This window comes from Schistosoma haematobium, chromosome 7 (genome assembly GCF_000699445.3).
Source record: "Schistosoma haematobium chromosome 7, whole genome shotgun sequence".
NCBI lineage: Eukaryota > Metazoa > Platyhelminthes > Trematoda > Strigeidida > Schistosomatidae > Schistosoma > Schistosoma haematobium.
This window is the reverse complement of record NC_067202.1, coordinates 10,220,286-10,241,388: the sequence shown is the minus strand read 5'-3', so window position 1 is coordinate 10,241,388 and position 21,103 is coordinate 10,220,286. Positions and strand designations below refer to the sequence as shown.

At 34.3% G+C, this 21,103-nt stretch overlaps 1 protein-coding gene across 2 annotated transcripts in view; it reads left to right on the top strand.

Annotated features, from left to right (window-relative positions):
* Positions 1–1,334: 1,334 nt before the first annotated feature.
* Positions 1,335–21,103, top strand: part of MS3_00009578 (uncharacterized protein) — a 29,426-nt gene continuing 9,657 nt past the window's right edge. The window contains exons 1-9 of one of the 2 annotated variants that reach the window (XM_051217957.1): positions 1,335–1,523; positions 1,565–1,695; positions 4,320–4,501; positions 5,203–5,341; positions 7,315–7,494; positions 9,600–9,888; positions 12,194–12,539; positions 14,961–15,127; positions 16,645–16,773. In XM_051217957.1, the coding sequence (XP_051064392.1) occupies positions 4,330–4,501; positions 5,203–5,341; positions 7,315–7,494; positions 9,600–9,888; positions 12,194–12,539; positions 14,961–15,127; positions 16,645–16,773 (1,422 nt within the window). In that variant the 5' untranslated portion in view covers positions 1,335–1,523; positions 1,565–1,695; positions 4,320–4,329. Of the gene's footprint in view, positions 1,524–1,564; positions 1,696–4,319; positions 4,502–5,202; positions 5,342–7,229; positions 7,495–9,599; positions 9,889–12,193; positions 12,540–14,960; positions 15,150–16,644; positions 16,774–21,103 lie in introns of those variants that run through there. The other variant, XM_051217958.1, reaches the window with a different exon arrangement.

Sequence of the window (21,103 nt, the reverse complement as noted above, 5' to 3'; positions counted from 1 at the left end):
AAATGTCGGGATTGGAGGCAATTTTTTGATGTGGATAAAAGACTTCTTAGTTGGGTGAACTCAAAGTTATCTAGCTGGAGAACTGTGCTATGTGGTGTGCTTTAGGGTACAGTCTTGGGGCCATTGTTATTCCTGTTGTATGTAAATCACCTTCCTCGCCACCTATCATCATCGGTCCTGCTATATGCTCACGATGTCAAGATATGGAAAGTGATACGAAGTAAAGGTGATAGCTTAGAACTCCAAAATGACCTGGAGAAATTAATTGAATGGTTTCAAGCCTGACAGTTGCCAATAAATACTCCCAAGTGTATTGCGATGTATATCGGTCATCAAGGTACAGATACATACACAATTAATAACACTGAGCTACCTGTTGTCTAGACACACAATGACTTAGGGTTCGTCGTTAGTCAAGACCTAAAGACTACTCAACACTGCCGTGAAATAGCCGCCAAAGGTTATAGAAATTCGTGGTCAATAATTAGAGTCTTTTATTCTTGTCGACGCTAAAAAGTTTTTGACTTTGCAAACAGTATTCGTACGTCCTAAACTTGAGCACTGCATACAACTGACTGGCCATTGCTTAAAACAAGACAGTGAACTTTTGAAAAAGGTTCAGAGAACAGCAACAAAGCTGATTCCTGGAATAGCGAAGCTTCCGACTGATGCTCGACTGGCCAAGCTATACCTTATCCCGTTTGTCATATCGTAGAACTAGAGGCGACTTGATTACAGTTCTCAAATTGCTGAGTGAAAAATTTGCACCTGATACGCTATCATTTTTCTTGTTTTCCAAAACAGAGAGTTTACGAGGACACTCCAAAAACGTTCACAAGCCAAGGACAAATTACTTGTCAGTTGACTATCGACTTTCCCATTGACTGATCAACAAGTGGAATTCTTTACCTCAGCACGTGATTGAGGCTACATCCGTCGGCTTTTCCAAAAGAAAGTTGGATCAACTGAGAGACCACCATTGCCAAGACACAGGCCATCGAGCCTCTTGTCCTTTCCAAACTGGAACTGACATGTCAAGATGCGTTTGATATAGGCTGGCTAGCAGTTTCAAGGGGTGCCAAGCATAGCTTACATGATCTGATGAGAAAGCATACCAAATTGCCTTCAGCTAGGGTATCACCAGTAAAACTAATGAGGTCAACATCAATATCAAGGACATATCAATATATATATTGGGGATTTCTTTACCTCAATAACTAGAAAAAACAGTTTGTGAACATAAAAAACACATAACTTACCAAGTAATCAGTTCACGATTGTCTCGCCTGAAGTTCAAATCCACTGATGAGAGATCAAGAAGGACGTCTTGCGTTTAATGAAGGTCGAGAGTTTCTTGTTTTAATGAAGTATAAACACAGGTTTTTTGTTGCTATCTAGGCCGTATTTTTGAGCTATTTACTGCATATCGTGTAAGTGGTTCTTTTGAAAACCAAAGGGGTTAAAATGAAGTACAACCAAATACGGAAGGCTTCTTGATGAGTCATTCGAACTATCTGGAACCAGTTTGTTGTTTAAATAGTTCTACAAATCCATCTTATTGTAGAATGGTTCTTGTGAGATGTGCGATAAATATAGAATGAATGATTGTATAGAGTGTACTGAAGGGGAGTATATGCACTTATTTTTATCATGAGCTCAGACGTTAACTCTGAAGATAACTAAAAGACCGAACAGGTGGGTGAAGCCTGTCACAAACGAGTGGAAACTATTCCATACTCTTGTTAATGATCCTGAATTAGATAATGCAAGATTTATGCGACATGAAGTGGCCAGCAAAGAAAAGTTTGTGAGATACAAGCTTTTGGATGATGACTGATTTTGCATAGGCAGCCCGTCGACATTTTGCTATGTGAGGCCATAGTACTGAACCTATCGAAGAAGTGTATTTATGTCATATAAATACTTCTAAGTGGAAATAAAAAGAAAATGGGAAAACTGTCGGCCCGTAAAATAAAAAAGAAAGGCCGTATCCCTGAGATCTCTAAAACGCTTCTGATTGGCTCGTCCATAAATTAGAGTCTCACCGACTGTTCTTGTATATCTTGTCGATAAAACGTTAAAAAGCCAATTATCCTTTAATTTCTTCCAGCATCGAAATCAAAGTTTTAATTCTCTATGCTTTGTATTTTAAAACTGATGGTTATTACCTATGTCTCTACACTTATCAACCAGCCCAGATAAATTTGTGTTACTAAGCAAAATCATAGGCGCATCCTTGGTTGTTTCGACAACTAATAGATATGTCTGCAAGGGCACTGTGCGTTCATTTCTTCTATGCAAAACAACGGAGTAAAGCTGATTGTATGCCACTTAAATAGCTTATGGTGAAGCCTGAGTCGTTCAAATATTTTAATGACCAACAAACTTGTCTTGAACCTTTGTTTTTGACAGAAAATTGTCTTACTGTAGTGGTTCTCGTGGGAGTAAACGAATAGGCACTTCACTACATCGTCCAAAGTATTTAAACTTTGTAACGATCATGTTCGTTCTCTTAAAACGCTATTAAAACCCGAAATAAACGTCAAAAACTTCATATTTTATGTGGTACAATGATTTTATTGAATTACATTAAGCAATATATAACTTAGCATCAGCTAAATTGATTTAAATATATTGTGGTGGACCAGACAAATATGAACATGAAAAAGTGTTAGCCAAGTTATAAAGAGTAAATAATAATGTTAACAGTTACAAATACAACAGAAAATTTGGGACTTTACTTAAGTTCACCAAGTTGACGCGTCTTCGGATTGGGTCTGGTACTAAAATTCCACAATTATAAACGTTCAGTAATTCCGCTCAGGTTGTTGGACTCTCCAGTAATGTAAACCAATGTTAGGTATGATATATTCCGACTCACAGTCTGTAAATGCAGATAATGTTTGATTTTTGATGCAGCTAGCTCAATCACAGACGAAGGTAGAACAAGGTATGTGTATATAGCAATGTATTTGAGAGCAAGCAACAGTATGTCACGCTATGTCAGTAACACGACGGATAATGTGTTCAAGGTCATTCACTAAAACAACAGGTACAGTAATTTAATGATAAATATACATACAGTGAAAGATTGACAAAATAAATACAAATAATATTAAAAACTATTTACAAAAAGAGCTTGTCAGTCATATATCCTTAATATGAACAGTGAAAACAAATTTGTGTTTAAAGTTTGATATGAATAGTCCTAATAACTAGTATTAAACTCTTATTCTATATCTCGTTTAATGAATCTAGTTAGGTAGCTAGGTCAAGCGGATAACATAAAAATAGATTACTAATAATACCAAGATCTTGAAAGCGGTTCGCACAAATATCTTTTATGAGGAAAGGAAATTAAAATGTCTGAAGTTAAGGTTACTTAAATTTTTTCAGGGCCGCTCTAGTCATGATGAGCTGAGTACTAACAAAATGCCGGCTTGGATATATAGGGCAACTTTTAAAATCGTCTGTTTGAGGTTGTGGAAATTGTTCAAATTTCATTGAAATCATGAAGTTATAGATTTGAAACCATCATCAAAAACCTGAAACCGACGAACAGTGGTTTCGCCTTAGCATGGCATTGGTTGGCTTTAAAGATTGACACCGTTGAATACAAACTCAGTGGTTTGGAGGTTAATAGTCCTCGTGTGATGCGAAGAATGTTGGGTTTGAGGCCCGCGTGTAGGATCATGGATGAACACTGACAAGTAGTTCCATACAAGGCCAAAACCACCGTCCATTGGTTGCAGGTTTTTACTGGTCGTCTAACATTGACCGGTTCATGATTTGAGGTTAACAACACGCTATACTGCTTATAAAGTGTCAAGTGTACTACAGAGTGGTGCATCAAGTACATTTTTATGCCGACGAGACCAAGCGTCAAGAATGAAGGATTTACAACAACCACAAGTAATTGGCATTTTACATCTCTGAACTATGGGTAACTAAAAGATAGGTCACTAAATATGGTGAGCTTACTATCGTGAGTGGAAATTGTTGGTTAGTCATATATTACAACCAAATGGGTGTACAGTGTTCTTTGGTTTGTAATATCTGCCGAGCTTACACGAATCTGTGATAAAACCCAGCCATAATTCTTAATAATTTCCGCAAACCTATCAGCTGAATATATGCTAACTGACAACGCACATACTACAAATGTCAGCATTTATTAATGACATGGCAATGAACACTGTTTACAAAAAATCGCTAAGAAGTAGAGCAGTTTCACTCATTGAGTAGTTTTAAATATTGCGACATATTTGGATTCAAATTAACCCAGTTTAGTTATGTTTATTCATCTTAATTTTTTTCAGGACTGAAATCATGGATTTAATTAGACCAACAAAAGAAACTTTATTAAGTGAAATAATTACGAGAAATCAGGAAGCAATATATGATTCAACTAAAAAACGGCCGCTTGGATGTTCATCCATACAAGATTTACCACCTCATTTGGATAAATATAAAACAACATTTGGAATGATATATGAAAAAGGTAAAGTCAACGTGATAATTAAATAAATGTACTGATCGTAAAAAGGTAGTGATGAGTGAACATGCGAGGTCTACATTGTTTACGTTTACTAAAAATTAGAAAAAAATATTTACCTTGGGTGTTGTAATTTGTTATTAGGACACAAAATAAAAACTGATTTATTGATCTGTTAAATCTAAAGAATAGACTGACATGATGAACAATATCCGTTCACCTTCATTGTATGGTCTTTTTAACTTCACTTATGTCCTACTGTTTTATGTTCATCTTCAAAGTGGAATGTCAGTTTAATTTTTGAAACTATATACAATAATTGGATATATTAGAGAAAAAGGTACTCTTCAACAACAATGACAGCTTAGTTATCCTGTTCAATCAGACAAAAAGTTAAATGACCATAAAGGTTAAAACATACAAGTGTGCTCAGCTTGAGTAAAAAGGAAGCATGCAATTACGATATTTTAACAATAATATTAGATAAAACTTTATTTTTATAATTGCTGACTTATCTTGTCAAATGAAATCATCTTTGCATCGAAGATCAAGTTAAGCAAGAAAATGGATCCGGTTGTTTGTTTTCATGACCTCATTTTAAGTATAGAGAGTCTCACAAGAAATCAAGTACTGTTGTGTCACAAAGTTAATGCCATCATCTTGATTGCTATGTTACCAGAATGTAACCGGAATTCTCATTTATCTAGGGGAAAGAGCCGGAGATTTAATAAACCCACGAAGAAAACGTATTGATATTACAAATGAAGAATTAGAGAATCATCAACATTATCTCATTTCGCATAAACATTTATCCCCTGGTGAGCAGGCGCATAGAAATTATAAAAAGTTAGTCAAATTGCATATCTGCAAATAATGTTTACTGTTAAAACATGTATGGATTAGTGAGTTTATGAGGTATACATCTCTTAAAAATATAAAATAATCGAGGAAATATAACTCCTTAATTGTATCTTTATCATCATGGCTCTCAACTAAGATAAGTTTCATTTTATAATGACTGATTACTGAGTGGTGAATAATTTCATGTTTGTCTCCTACTTTGATGCCAATTAAATTCTGCAAATAATGTTGCAGCTTGACCACTAATTCAAGTAACTTGCTATCACATGAAATATTTTGATGTTAGGTTCTCATATGTAATCGAAAAGATATTCTTAATCTAAGCTCCATACAAGTGGCTTACCTGGAGTTTTATCCGTAAAATGCAGTCATCACCCAATCCGATACAAATATAAAAATGATATCAGTTCAGTTGTTAATCAATGCAAATACCTCAGTTTCACAGGAGGTCCTCTGTAGTTCAAATGGCTCATTGGCAAAGTCACAGATTGTGAGACTGGTTCACTTGGGTCCAGATATTTAAGAGGGCATCAATCCATTCAGCACTCTAGATGCGTCTTGGTAACAAGTGACAACTGAAATGTAACTTAGGGTCAAGGTTTTTTTTAAACTATCTACAACTACGTAAATCTATGTTGATTTGGCATTTACGAATAAAAATGAACGTAGGACTAATGGTAACCAGTCATTTAAATGTGTACCACAAATTTGCAATAGCACCTTATTTGACAAAAAATGAGGTAAAGCCTCAAGTGACAGTTTATTAAACTAGTTGCGTGAGCGGTAAAATAAAAAGCAAACTGTGAAGAAGGGTGTATGGACGTTTTCTGGAAACAAAGATCAGATTTTTATTATAAGTTCCTGACGCCTGTGATTTATTTAAGAGGTAAAATGTAGAAGCATACAACTGAGTAATTAAAGTTAAATATATGACTTTAAATATCACCTTCATATGTGCTTTATTTTGATAAAAGGATTACAACGCACTGCTAATTAAATAAGCGAATACTAAATCGAACCATGAAAAACTTGAACTATTACTGAATTTCGCAAACTCATAATTTGTCATTAGTCTAGAACTGACGAGTTAAAAGATAATCATGGACTCAGTGGTGATTAATGTTGAGATAAATTTCCAAGGTTCTGGTGTGAATTTTCGACTGGTGGAGGTGAACCGTATTGCGAGTAAGACTATTATAAATGAGGCAAGTGGTTGGTCGTCATGTTGTTTTGTGAAATGAATGGCATTAGAAATATGATGCTCTGGATTTAACTTAAGTAATCCAAAGGCAATATGCACGCTGTGAGACTTTAAATCCCAGGGTACACATTACTGAATAGTCGGTGTTGTTCACTACTACTACCTTTTCTTCAGTAGTTTGTCGGTTAAAGTAAGCTCGTAGCACATACGACGTGAAGACCAACGCGTTCAATTGATATCGCACATGAGGTGCTGTACACCAATATACACAGAAAATAAAACATTGAGATCAGTTTTTCACGCCCATAAGTTATAGATTAGATGATGAATCACCTATTTAAAATCATCCCGGAAAGTTTTCATGCATTGGAGTAGCCAATTACTGAGATATTTTGTAGGTACTCATTGTGGTGAATAATTACAAGGAGTTATCGCTTCACGTTGCTAAGTTTGGCACTGAATCGATATGTCTTTCCGGGTTCAAGCCCTAGGAAGGAATATAGACATCCAAATGTAGATTGACGAGTGTTCTACGGGAGAAAATACTTGTAGGCTTTACTTTTAGTCATCGTCTGACAATATGCTTCGATATAATTTATCTAACTAAATATATCGATTTTGAGGATCTTTTCAATCCTTAATTTATTTAGCTGCGTAGATAAAAAACCTCAGGGACATTTCACATAATTTTATTGTTAAAATAAACATTACTACTGATCATATTGCTTTTTTTAATTACAATTATCAACACACCAAGTTTTAATGATAAACAAGTATTTGGTATGCATACAAATTGTGACCCACGTGGAATACACGTAGGTCGAGCTATGAATTGGACGTTTAGTGATTCTAACAATCAGAACATAGCCATTATGAACAAAACACAAAGTGATCACAAAATGAAGCATGGTGATATTTTGGGTAAAGTTAGAGATCCGTAAGTTATTTTTTTCAAACACTACTGTGTATTATGAAATAGTTACGTACGAAGCAATAGGTATTTCCCTTGTGATTCCATTTTTAAAGCGCATTAACTGTATTGGAATAGTGGGGAAAATTCAAAATGAACTGACCTCGTGTTATATCTCTCTTAATGCATTTTAAGAGAAAAAAAACACTATAGGGAAGTCATTGAAATAACTGAAGCAAACAAACGGTAGCTTCAACGGTTAGAGTGACTATCCATTGATTGATGATTTCAATAAAAACCTGAGGGAAATGAATTTTCCATAAATGTCATATGATTTAAATAGTAAATTATATGCCTTATTGTGCTGGAAATTTTCATCTGAAAGTGCTTTTTATAAATTTCATTTATTTGGTCCAAAGCTCACTATCTGATCTCGTAACTGAAGCACGTTCTAGTATATATATAATTATTTTATTATTACACCTGAGCTTTAGAGTAAACGCAAGTATTTGCTGATATTTCGAGACAACATTGTGATATGTTTAAACTGGTACATGATATTTTGGAGGACCAAGTGATCGTTTAATTTAAGGTGTATATGTTGTTTTAAGAAAGAAATAAGGTTACAGAGAATATTTCAAATAAATCTTAGCTATGTTTATCAAAATGCCTCTAAACAAAACACAAATATACTTGAGATGAGTAGCAGGTTTTAGTTATTTAATTAGGAATTCTAACAAAATATCACCCTCACCATTCTGCGTCAATAACTTTTGTTTATTGAGCAAACCACTAGTTAGTTACAATACAAAGTTAGTGATTAGACGTTTTATGCTGTAAAGAATAATTTGAGGCCACTAGTCTATTTTTATAAATTGATGACTTTTGCACCCTTCGAACATCTATCGCACTGTGGCATTTTTAGTTGACAATAACTGAAATATCGATCATTCAGTAAGCTGAAATAACATAATACCTAGTTCAAGCAAACATTCGACTGAATCGCTGTACCATATGGACACAGTGAGATGAAACTAGTAAGGTATATGGGAAATATGTAAAACATTATTGAAACTGAAGATCTAGTGGAGAGATAAGAACCTATCCGTCTGTGCCACTGTGGTAGATTTTAAACCATCTCATATACTTTATTTGTATTGGCTGCCTGAATCTTCCCATTGATGTGTTAGGACAGAAACTGATCAGTCTCTTTTTGACATATATATGCATCCTGCATAGATCGTCTCGATATTGCCAGTAAGTCCCAAGCAATGTACACAGAGATGGATGGTGGCTAGTAATGAAATCTAGAGCGAATTCTCGAACGAAACGCGCGTCCTGGATTCCACAGCTAGCCACTATCTATCTCTGCTTATATCCCACCCACATTTTGCGACCATTGATCACTATCATTGATCGTGTCGGAGATAAAACATCTACACCTTTGCAAACATTCGAGTTCAACAATCAGCAAATTCATGGAATGATCCCATGACTTAGTTTGGCCGCCTCAAGCGTCCTTCCAACGTAATTTTGAGGAATAACCAGTAAAAACTTGAATGAAATGATGTTCAGGACAAGGTGACTGAATCTAGCAAGTCGAAATGTGTGTGTACGTAGTTTGCCTTTCTTATTTTGAAGTGTTAGCAATATTGTACTGACAATGTGAAATGATTCGAGACTTTTAGGCATACTTCATACGTTAACTTTTTACATGAGGTTATTTATTTTAAATCCATCTTTAGATTCATCAGATGACAAATTAGATAACGAGGAATACTGAACATTACAATCGCATGTGTTAACTCAGTTTACTTATCAAAGTAACATCAGACGGTATTAGGAGCAACAGTATGTGTTTTGGTCTTCATCTGTTAACCAATTTTTTCGATACTTTGTGATGTATATAGTTAACTGAAAATTTATATCTCAAAGAGAATAACTATGATTGATGTGATGAATAGTTAAAGTAAGTTAGGTATCCCAGTTTCCGTATGAATTGAACAGGAAACAAATGAAGAACAAGTATTATAAAAGTAATATTTATTATTTTTATTTGCTTATTCGCATTGGTAATAATGAAGTGGCTCATGACTAATCATATGACATTATATTCTGATTGTTAAAAATAGAATACGTGATACAATGAAAATTCCTGATGATCATATATTTGGGTTAATTAATAAAACTAATGATATTACAGTTGGCCAGCTACTAAATGGTTTATTACCAAGAAATATATCTGGATTATATACTGACGACAGTAGCATTGATAAACAAAGTGAATTCAACAAGAAAAAATACACAGAGTACAGTGATAGGTTCAAATTAATAATGTCGGTTATTCATCATGCTCTTAGAAAAGCACATTACACACATGGACCAGAAATTATCGCCACTCTTTGTCAACTAGCTAATAAGGTAAGTCAGTGAAGACGTACGTGGTTTTGATTACTTATTGATTTCACCAGTACATTAGGAACTTGCTTCTAGACATGTTTTTGAGATGATCAATGGAGTTCAGTGATATCGGGAGTAAGACAATGATTAATCACTGGTCTATACTACAAATAGATTGAAATTAAAAAAACAGATTATTAGATTCTGTTCCAGTGGTATAAAGGCTATGGTTTGAATTACTATTCGGAGGAAGGACAAAATAGATGTATAATGCTTCGTGATTGGCAACGATGTTTCAACTGGTATAAATCTATGATGAAATTCAGTAATAAAATAAAAGGATCTTTATGAAAATCTTAACAGAAGGATATAATGAGTAACAGTGGATTCTCTGTTGTAATTTCGTATCAAGTAACTGTGATAAAGCTTAAGTTGTATGAAAATTATTCGTCACAACCTAATTATTTGACTGGTTGAAGAGGATTTATCACAGAGAAAGAATATCAGTGGTGTTGCTTTATCTGTGTTGAATGGATAAACCATGAAGCTCTCATTAGATGTAGTTAAACACAGCCATCAACGGAAGTTTTCAGAAATTCGGCCACAATTAATTGGTAGTTTGTGTTGTCAAAATGCAATTTGAGTGAATGTTATCAATAACTGTGTTGTCATTGTTTGTGCATCCAGTTTGACTGTGTTGTTTTACATAGTTTAAAATACAACACTTTACATGATAATCAGTCCTTTTTTATTCAAAAACGGACTGGTTCTATCCAATACCATCCAATTTTACCGAATAGTGAATGACCTGAATGTTATACCCTTGATAAACTCCCTAGTCATCTTTTTGCTCTATCTCACCAATTTTTCAGAGGTTTTATTTAAAGAGATAAAGCTTTAGAAATAATTCATCCAGTCAAGGGAATGAAAAATCATTGAAAAATATCTGATCACATCTTACTTTTGTAATCAGTGAAGACAACTTATAAATGAAAAATATTTGTTATTCTAAATTCGGTAAAAGTCTGTTTTCTGTTTGAAACAGTATGCAACAATTGAACGTACTTGCAAATATTTCTCGTTGAGGTCTATGTGTTTTTATAAATTTAAGGGACTGCTTATAATCGGCTATAACAAGTTAAAAAAGACCACTGTCATTAAGGCTGAAAACTCTGAATCTATATTTCATGCAAGTGGATACTCCCTAGCCTGATGTGTTAGAGAGCACAAGTGCCCTGCCTTTCATTGTAGCATTTGTACCTCTTGTTACTATTGGAATTGCGTTTTAATCGTATTTCTAATTGTTTCATTTAAGCATATGTATATGGTAAAATCACTAAAGCATTTTGCAGGGAATTTTACAGCTTGGGAAGGAATTTTGTCCAAAATGTACATCAGGAGAACTAGTGAAGTCTAGAAAGCAACGGACAGCTATTACACAATAGATTGAGACTAACTAGTAGTTTTACGGACGACGTTTTTGGGTATTGAAATCAAGATCTGAGAGTTTTGAAGAAAGCGCGATACTTTAGAAAACTAATTTCATCATCACCCAATTTTAAACAAATGTAATCAGTGAGCATTGGATTCGGGGGTCCGACTTATTCGCAATAAATGCTTCCTAAATAATACTAAAGCCCCTATCCGAAATTAGAAAACTGAGACTGGTAAGAAAGTATAATTCCAAGAACCAAATTTGTAAATTTATCTTTCTGCCCCAGGCACAGACACCTTAGCTCAGACATTTTTACCTCCTCCAACGCATGCCTCCTCAGAAATATATCGTTCGTGACTTCGGATGTGAGGTGACTGGTTGTCTTTATAGACGTCACGCGACCTCTCTAGACAAGCCCAGACTTTCTGTGAACTAATTTTCCCCACCTCGTCTACTGATTGCCGATTTCGGAACAAGAGAAGAAAATCCAATCTTTTATAAAGCTTTTTCTCAGAAAGGTGCTCTTATTGCCGTTTTGGATTAACTCGAGAATATTTTGTTTCACAAATGGAGATATGACAAGTACAGCATTTTTCATTGAGCTACTAATCCAATTGATTTGACGAAAATAAACTGTGTTATCTAAAAGATAGTGGAGTTATGAGCCTAATAAGTTGTAAGTTGAAAGAAAGCATACTTGTTCTTTATTCCCTAAGAGTTTATGATAATCAATAGTTATGAAAATAATAATATAACCTATACATTAGATTTCATGTACACACATACCTTGTTTTCACTCAGTCTTGAATATTAAGTTAAGTAAACATGAGTTTCTAGCACCGAAGTAATTATGTACATATATTTTTTTTTCTTTTTCCAAAAAAACTTTAGTCGAATCTTATTCCAATGATTGATGCACGTCAAATTTTTAATCATTTTCAAGTACCATTAGATGAAGAGTTAACAGAACATTTATTTGATTTAATCACAGTACCAGCGTCAAATGAAATGATTGAACATGTTAAAGAATGTATAAAGCATAATAAAGCGAACAATATAAATAATGAGAAACATTATCATATTGAGAATGATATGATTAATTGGGCAATTGATTGGTGTAAATTAAGTGAATTATTGAATTGGAATAATGATAAATCTATGCGAAATTGCTGTTCTGGTTTTACTACTATTACTAGTAATAATAATAGTAGTATTGTTAAACCAGAATGTTATGAGGGTACGTTAAGTTCGAAAAGTATTTCATTAAAGTATAGTTCCATGTGGTAGTAATAATAACCCAAAAGTATTAGTTTCGCAGTTTGAATTATTACTATACCAAACCAGGAATGGATAAGTCCTTAATGATTTTTGCCAACATATTCAACGCAGCTTGCTTTATCTGGTTTTTTTTAGATGAATGAGTGACTTTACACAAGGACCTGATGCACCATGATTTTAAATTTCTAAAAGAATAGCAAAAACTATTTTGTAAGAGATCTGTGTTAGCGTGCTTTTCCAACAGTTGAGGTGTTCTTGTCGTATATCATTAGTTTGGTTGAGTTAATATTCATTCTTTACCTTATAAATAATGGACATCATGTTATCTTAAATTCTTAGATTATTTTTTGACTAGGTAAATGTGATTTATATAAGTTGGTGACGAAAATATCGTTACGGAAGTTATTTCTAATATAAAAGCCGATTTGATACAACTAGATAAATCTGCGGGACTATAATTTATGGACGACCTTTGAACGAACCTTAAGTGACCTTGACAAATATTAGCCAATCAGAAAACGCCTAGTGTAGAGTAAAAATATATACAAAACCAAAGAATTAAAGTGAATACACTTCTTTTACATGGTTTAAAAACTTGTTAAGGTTCGAAAGAGGTTCAGAGGTTCTTAAATCGCAATGCATATGGTAGAGGGAATCATCCATATGGCTTCATAATAGTCGGCATCTGGAGCCATGATAAGGTCGCAAAAACCCTTTCAGCCTCAACCACATAGCTTCAATAGTGTTTGTGTGCACTCCGGTTGTTAGGCTCAAAAAATATCACTTGTGGATAACGACACGATGCAAATAATCAAGTCTATGTAAGTATCTGTACACTCTCCAATCACCTGTATATATTGTAGTACCCGGTAGCAGTCAGTGTTACGGGTGCTTTTTTTATTCAGTCATAGTTTACCATAGTCTTGATCTTGATCGAGCCAAAAAATCATATTCTAGCAGACTTCTTCCTCCGTCACATATTAAATCGGAAGACAACACCATTACGGTAGTCCGCACAAGGTTCATAAGTCATTTGATTACCACAATCACAAATGAAGGAACTTTTTAGTAGTCCCATTTGTTGTAGTTGCTCAATTATCACGTTTTCTCTCAAATCCACTGTGAACCGATCGTACGTGAGCATCAAGTACTGAAATTGACTCCGTGATCTTGAAATTCCCCAAACACTTCTGATTGACTCGTCCATTAATTATTGTCTTGCCGATAAATCGAACAAGCACTACACAACAACACGCTATAAAAAGTCCCGAAGTATGAAGAAAGGAAGAGCAGTTATGCTTCAAAAAAGACAACTAAACTGATCAATATCACAGAATAGTATTTTAAGAGCGAGTATCTAATAAGGATAAGTGGTAAAGGCATGCGCTATCATATCCAAACATTCTTGAACTGTGAAAGATCAGGATGATAATGTTAAACCTACTATTATGGTAAAAATGTATTTACTCCTTATTGTTTCAAGTTAGGAAATATTATTACAGTAGGTTGATTGCTTACCCGCCAATTTATTCAGCAATTTTTGATTAAGTTAGTGCATGAATAAATTTTAAGTTTATAAGCTTGTAATAATAATTTCTATCAAGAATTAACATGATTAGATAGAGATTTGTTCAGTTGAAGAAAATGTTGACATCCAGAAAAAGTAATGAGAATGTAGTTCCTATCCGAATGGAACTTTCATGTATTGAAGCTAATACGACTCTTTCAGATCAGTGAGTCGGCTAACACTCAAAAGTTCACGTTCATATCTTCAGTTTATGAGTAAAAGAAAAAATGAAAAAACCAATTATTTGTTTCATTCTATACACTTGGTTGAAATCAAGTGGTCATGATTTCTCATTAGAACTTCAAAAAATTCTTCTCGGAGCAGGTTATCATCAAGATTTCTAATATTTTAGAAATACCCGGGTAGTTTATGAACAAAATTATCTTTTATCAATAATGAGGTTTTTAAATAACTTTATTTATTGGCAACTCGCAGCTTTAAGAATGAAATCGTCCCCAAAAGAAATCTATTCGCTTAATCACTTTCTCTTGTTTATCATTCATTTCATTGTTGATTGGATTTCAATTCATTCTGATTTTTGATCAGAAATATATTCAGATTTATATTTTGAATAGTGGATTAATGTAAAATTGGAAACCCAGGCGTTTTAAGGTTTGTCAGATTGATTCATTGATATCATGGTATCGTTGGTACGTTGAGATTCTAATCCTGTACTCATTGTTTCAAACACAGGCGCTTTATTCACTAGTTGACTGAGTTATGTTAGCCAACAATATATGCCAAACAAATATAAGTCCTTAGAAATGACTATCAATAGTTAATTTTATTGAAATGTATTTTTTTAAATAATAGATACTGAAAATGTCCGCAGTCGTCTTCAACGTGCTATTCAAGCAAATATTCATCATTGGACAACAGCAAATTCCATATACACTGGTAATCTTAATGGATTAATTAATACAGATAATTGGGAAATCCTTGGTGAAAAAAGCCTTCAACTTGATAAATTAGTACCTAAGGTAAAATGCCACATTTTTCAAGGTAAACAAAATGCTATAACAATTATAGTCCTATCATAATACGAGTTTTTTTCCCTTAAGTAGTAAATATTCTTTAATGGTCGCGATATGTCAATTTTGTGAAAAGTAATCATTTACTAACTTTAAATTATATTCAGAGAGAGGATTTTGTGGATATTATAGTAATTTTGATAGTTGGATTCTTTAGAAGTCCTGAGTAGTCCCACACTAGGATGAAACGGCCGTTCAGTGCTTCCAGGTTTTCTATGGTGATCTAGCTTTAATTGACTCATGAATTTAAATTATATGTCAATAAGGTTTATTAAAATCAATTACGTAACTTAAAGACTTGGTTTTTACTTGAATTATATATCTAAGTGATCTGGTACAAGAAAATACGACTCGTGGACTGAAGAAGTAACCAGGTCTATTATAACATTTACTAATGACTTATTGAGAGAGACTGGTTGAACCTGACAACATACACCTCAACATTTTACTTGGTTTTGAGTATATAACAATGAGCATTCTTCAAAATTCGAAGGAATAATTTGTTAGAAACTGGGCGCTCACTATGTAAAAGACATAAAATATCAGTATCATACTGAAATGATGTCGACGATTGAAATTTAAATAATTTCAACGTTGGGATATTCTAAATTTTAATCACAGACTATTTTACATATAACTTGTTCATTTAACATTAGCGATTGGTGTGAGCTATTCTAAACCAATTATATTGGTCACAGACTGATTTCAAACTGATATCGAAATAACTGGAGCTGAAATTTTACCATGTGATGGCAACCGAATGGTGTCATTAATTAAGTGCTTGTCATGAGATGAGAAGGTTCTGGGTCTGATCAGTGGAGACATTCGTGATTACACAATGTTGAGATGTCCCATACCAAAGTGAAAGGGAGTTAAGAATCTTAATGGGAAATACATAATAGCAAGCTTTCCACAGAGAAAATCGAACATATATCCAGTGCTCCCTGGTTTTCAAGCACACTCTTATAAATATTAATCGTGAGAAACAGAATATCTTCAAGTTAATCAAAGTGATTAAGATCATGAACCGATTGATGTTAGACCACCGCGCGATTTCGTGGATTGGTTGATGTTAGACATTGACACCATTGGATGCCGGCTCAGTGGTTCAGTAGATTAAGTGTTCTCGAGCGAGTCTGAAGGCCTCAGGTTCGAATCCCGCGATGTGGATCGTGGATGAGCACTGCTGAGGAGTCCCGCAATAGGACGAAACGGCCTTCCACTGCTTCCAGGTTTCCAACGGTGATCTAACATCAGTCGGTTCATGATCTCAACCCAAAACTTGATAATCACCACAACCCCTATACTGGTAATCAAAGTGATTTTAAACCTTTTCAACAAGTAGTAATAACATTTTTTGGACTGAAAGGGGGAAACATTTAAAATATATACCATTTTATTTGTTGATTGTATTCAAATAGACCAAATAATATATGTGTTTATCTTGTTCCTTTGCATTTTATCAGTTTCGTAGAACTACTGATCACGCACATTACGGTGATGAAGCTGGTGTTGGATCAATTATAAGTCCAAGTATATTCACAGACTATGGATTAACTAACAGAGATCTACTAACTCTACGTAATAAACAAGATGTTAGTTTGTTTTCTTCAACAGTTTGATCATATTTAAATTTTCGATATCATTGGCAGTAATGTAACTAATTAATCAGTTACAGGGTCTTGTACTAGAATTTAACCTCATAGTATTTCGTTTGAAGGCAAATAATGTCAACGTTTGATTGCTCGAATTGACTTGAATGACACACTCAGTAGACTCACAATCACTTGAGTTTATCCCAAAGAGAACAAGATTTATTTTTTACGTTATTTATTTATGAATTGTAAAAAATTAGATTAGAGAAACAGACTGATGGGCTGTGATTTCAATTAATATTAAGTGATTGAAGACAGGAACCCTATAGATTCTTTATTAGTTATGACTTACTGGAGTGATATACCTAAAGTCTTGAAGGGATTGGTTGAATGCACATCGGTCAGTGACCAAGAAAAAAATTTTCTTGATTTTATTTTCATAAGTGATTTTATAATTATTTAGTAAATTTCATATCACATTTGGTTTTATTGATAAATTGCCTGGTTAATTATCATATCACAAGATGGTCTATCGAAAACTAAGTGAGTATGGAAATGTTGGCTCCCCAATGTCCTGGTACGGATGAGGGTGGGGAGAGTTAACTCTCCCTCTCGAAATGCTCTCACATGGTCATGCATATACAAATGTTTCCAGGGAAGTCGTACTCACTGCCTTCGTGTGGCGGGGGTGTTGCTTACGAAGTTGAGCGGACGAAAAGCGAATGTCCAGCGCTTTAACCGGGTTAGTGGATGTGAAGGGTCCACCCAAGGGAGTTGGAAAACCTTGATTTCAAACCAATGGTGTACATAGGCTCCAGGATCCTGAGGGAACAAATGTCTTATGAAGTTATTGTTGGCCACCGACTACCGTGGGACTGCATCTCTAAACGTTGCTCCACTGTCTTGTGGATCAGACCTTTAGGCCGAAGGCTCTGGGTGTGGCCCCCCAAGAAAACCACCTGCTTCGATCTATGCACCCGGGCAGTATCACAGTCTATACACAAATCAAGTGACTTGTGTGGCGCAAGTGTATTCGGTGCCGCTTTGTACCAATATTTATGTGTTCAAATAAATAAAATACAAGCATTACTTTCGTAAATAAATGTTAAATTTACAGGGAATAGTTTAATCTAAGTAAAACTACATACAACTTCACTGAAAAGTTTTGTCTACCACCCGGAATAATTTGATATTCATGAGTTTATAAAAATGTCAGTGACAAGTGTGAATGAACTGATTATTTGATTTCCCTTATTGGGTTTTATATAATCAGTTCCAGTAGGTAAAAATAAAACTCAATAATGTTCATTTACTCAAGTAAGATTAGATTAAATACATTTTGATATTGATAAGTCTTGCTAATTGAACGTTATTCGCGTAACCCTCAAGCTAGAACTACACAGCGACCTGAACACTGGAGAAAAGGCGCAAAATATGCGAGAAGTACTTTACTCCAAAGGTTCGTTTTTGTGCAGAAAATATGGGGTTTTTATAGTATTTTAGATGTCCTTGGGTTTCCCGAAAATTCTGGGACGCTACTAAACATAGTAGCAATATAGTAATCAGCCATTCAGAAACTCTACATGTGACTCTTCACTTTCTTGATGTTTCTGGCTAAACTTCAACTGAACGCTGATTGGATAAAATGCTTCTTAGTATTTCCTGAGCCTTTCTTGTCTTTTGCAGGAAGTTTTCTGGATCACGCCAACAGATATATATACTAGCGTTTTAACTAGTTCTGAGCGAAACAAGTCAGGATATAGTGGTGCACAACACACATTATACCATGCAAGATAATAATTTTAAATTGATTTTTAGTAATGTCTTAAGTCATTTGCTTTTTTTAGTCTATACCAGTGATATGGGTATGGGTAAGCCTCTTCTACATAAAGATGAGCTTAAAGTAGTGTATTCATTTTCCCTTCATCATTTGGAGAATATACAGTGTTGCGCCAATATGGAGCTCAGTAAGATAGCCTAGTGGTGCTCAAAATGGCAGTCGGATGGATGTGCTTCGGTCATACATCGCTCAAATTAGGTCTTACTATAAATGGTCAGATATTATTTAAGTTACATTCACTAGTGAACTTGGGACTTAGATACTGTTACAATTTGTCCCTCGCGGAACAGATCTCGAAAGAGTCTTCCAAGTCCCAACGTCCTATGGTTTGCATAATTCATAACTTCCATAACGAGTCACGTATTTTAATGAGTCAAGTTTGTGTTTGACCACTCCTATAACACTGACACGAATCATTTTTCACAATCTGTCCGTGAAATAAAATTACTGACATCCTTTGTCCGCTATATCGATACTTACTTTTCTTCTAAAGACAGCTTAGATGTGCTGACACCTGTAAGTATATCTCATTGCACAAGTGAGATTATAGTAACTTCAAATACTTAATAGTTTTTATTACTGAATATGCTAAGTAAACCTCCGCGCAGTTGTTACGTTACACTAACATCGTCCCTGATAAACTTAACTAATTTGTGTAATAACCTGACACATGTTATGGTAGACCCGACTGACCTATCGTAGTAATTATTGCTTTTGTTGTTCCGTGCTCTCTGCTTCCGTTTTATTTTATCTAGTTGTAGGTGGGTATAATCAATTCTTATGGCACAGGAAATAAACTCGAATGCACTGTTCATACAACAATAGGATGTCCACTTAAAAAAGATCAAAGGTTCCCGGCTGATTTCTTTCACTGCTGTAATTAATGTGAAAAACACATTACTGTGAACAAAGCACTCCAAAACAATTTAGTATCACATATCTGTTCTCAACTGTTTGGTTATTTATTCTTTGTGGAATCAAGTCAGACAAGCGAAGCTATACTTTATGATTTAGTTAACATTATAACATTCATATTTAAACTGTATTTCATTAGTTACGTTCAAGTCTTGTTAGTTACATTAACAGAAACGTAGATACATTCGGATAGTCAATTGTTAATAGGCTCAAATGTACAGTTAGAATTTCACTGTTAGCCATCAATTATATTATGACCTACTTGCTAAAAGTTGTGTTTGCTTTTTGATTCGAGAACGCTTAGAAAAGCTTATACGTCTTAATCATTTATAAAGTTGTTATTTCATTTAATATTTTCTGTAGTGACAACGATATTTGCTTTCATCTTTCAGTTACTCATCATATTATCAAGGTGATAAAATCAATCATTTTACAATAAATAATTACCAAGTCTAAGATACTGAATGTCCTTATATCAAATATTAGTTACTATAGATACATTATTTTGATGTAGGTGTGGATAGTATATAAGGTCATTAGAAAATAACTAACATAAATTATTTGACTGGATATTAGTTGAATAAATAGAACTTTTTGGACTATTTTTTTTGGAAGAAATAAAGGAAACAAATTAACCGTTCAGTTTTCAAGATTCGTAAAGTTTATATATATGAGCTACAGTTAATAATTAAATTCAGTAGTTGAATTCATGAGTCAGTTGAAGCTAAACAACCATGGAAAACCTGAAAGCACTGGACAGCCGTTTCGTCCTACTATGGGGCTCCTCAGAAGTACGCATCCACGGTCCCGCCTCTCGATATTCGAACCCAGGACCTATCAGTCTCGCGCGCGAGCGCTTAACCTCTAGACGGAATCGTGAATGCGTACTACTGAGGAGTCCCATACTAGAACGTCCAGTGTTGATCTAGCTGCAAATGACCTATGAATTCAATCACTAAATTATTATATTATCCACAAAACCCCTCTCTGATTATAATATTTAAATGTAAAAAAGTTGTTAAAAGCATGAAATTCAACAAAGCGATCCTCTCTCCAACGACTTCATTATTAAGTTGTACAATCGTATAAATATATATGAAAATCTTTGTCAAAGTATCGATCTCATCAAGACATATATCTGTATGTTCACATACACACACAATCGTTTAATACTATTATTATATTCATATCACGTGTATTGGATGGTCCTATACTGAGCCCACATAGCTTATTCTAGCTTCGGAACAGATCAATTTATCCATTATTCTTGAGTCATGTTTTGTTCATGTTAATTCGCTTATCAACCTTGACTGTTCTTCTATGTATGTATGTACACTTCTTATCCTACTCATATGTCTGTAGCTAATTTTTGTGCGACTATAAATATTGACAAACGCTTGATTAAATGGAGTTGGCTCACACGCCTCGTCCACTGCGCGGCATTTCGCTTTACTCCCTTCGCTTCGTTTCTTCGATCGTTTGTCTCGATCAGAAATTGTACGGAATTATATGTATTCGTAATCCATTCTCGTATTTGACTTATTTAGTTACGTTATTCATTAACCCTATCTAAGT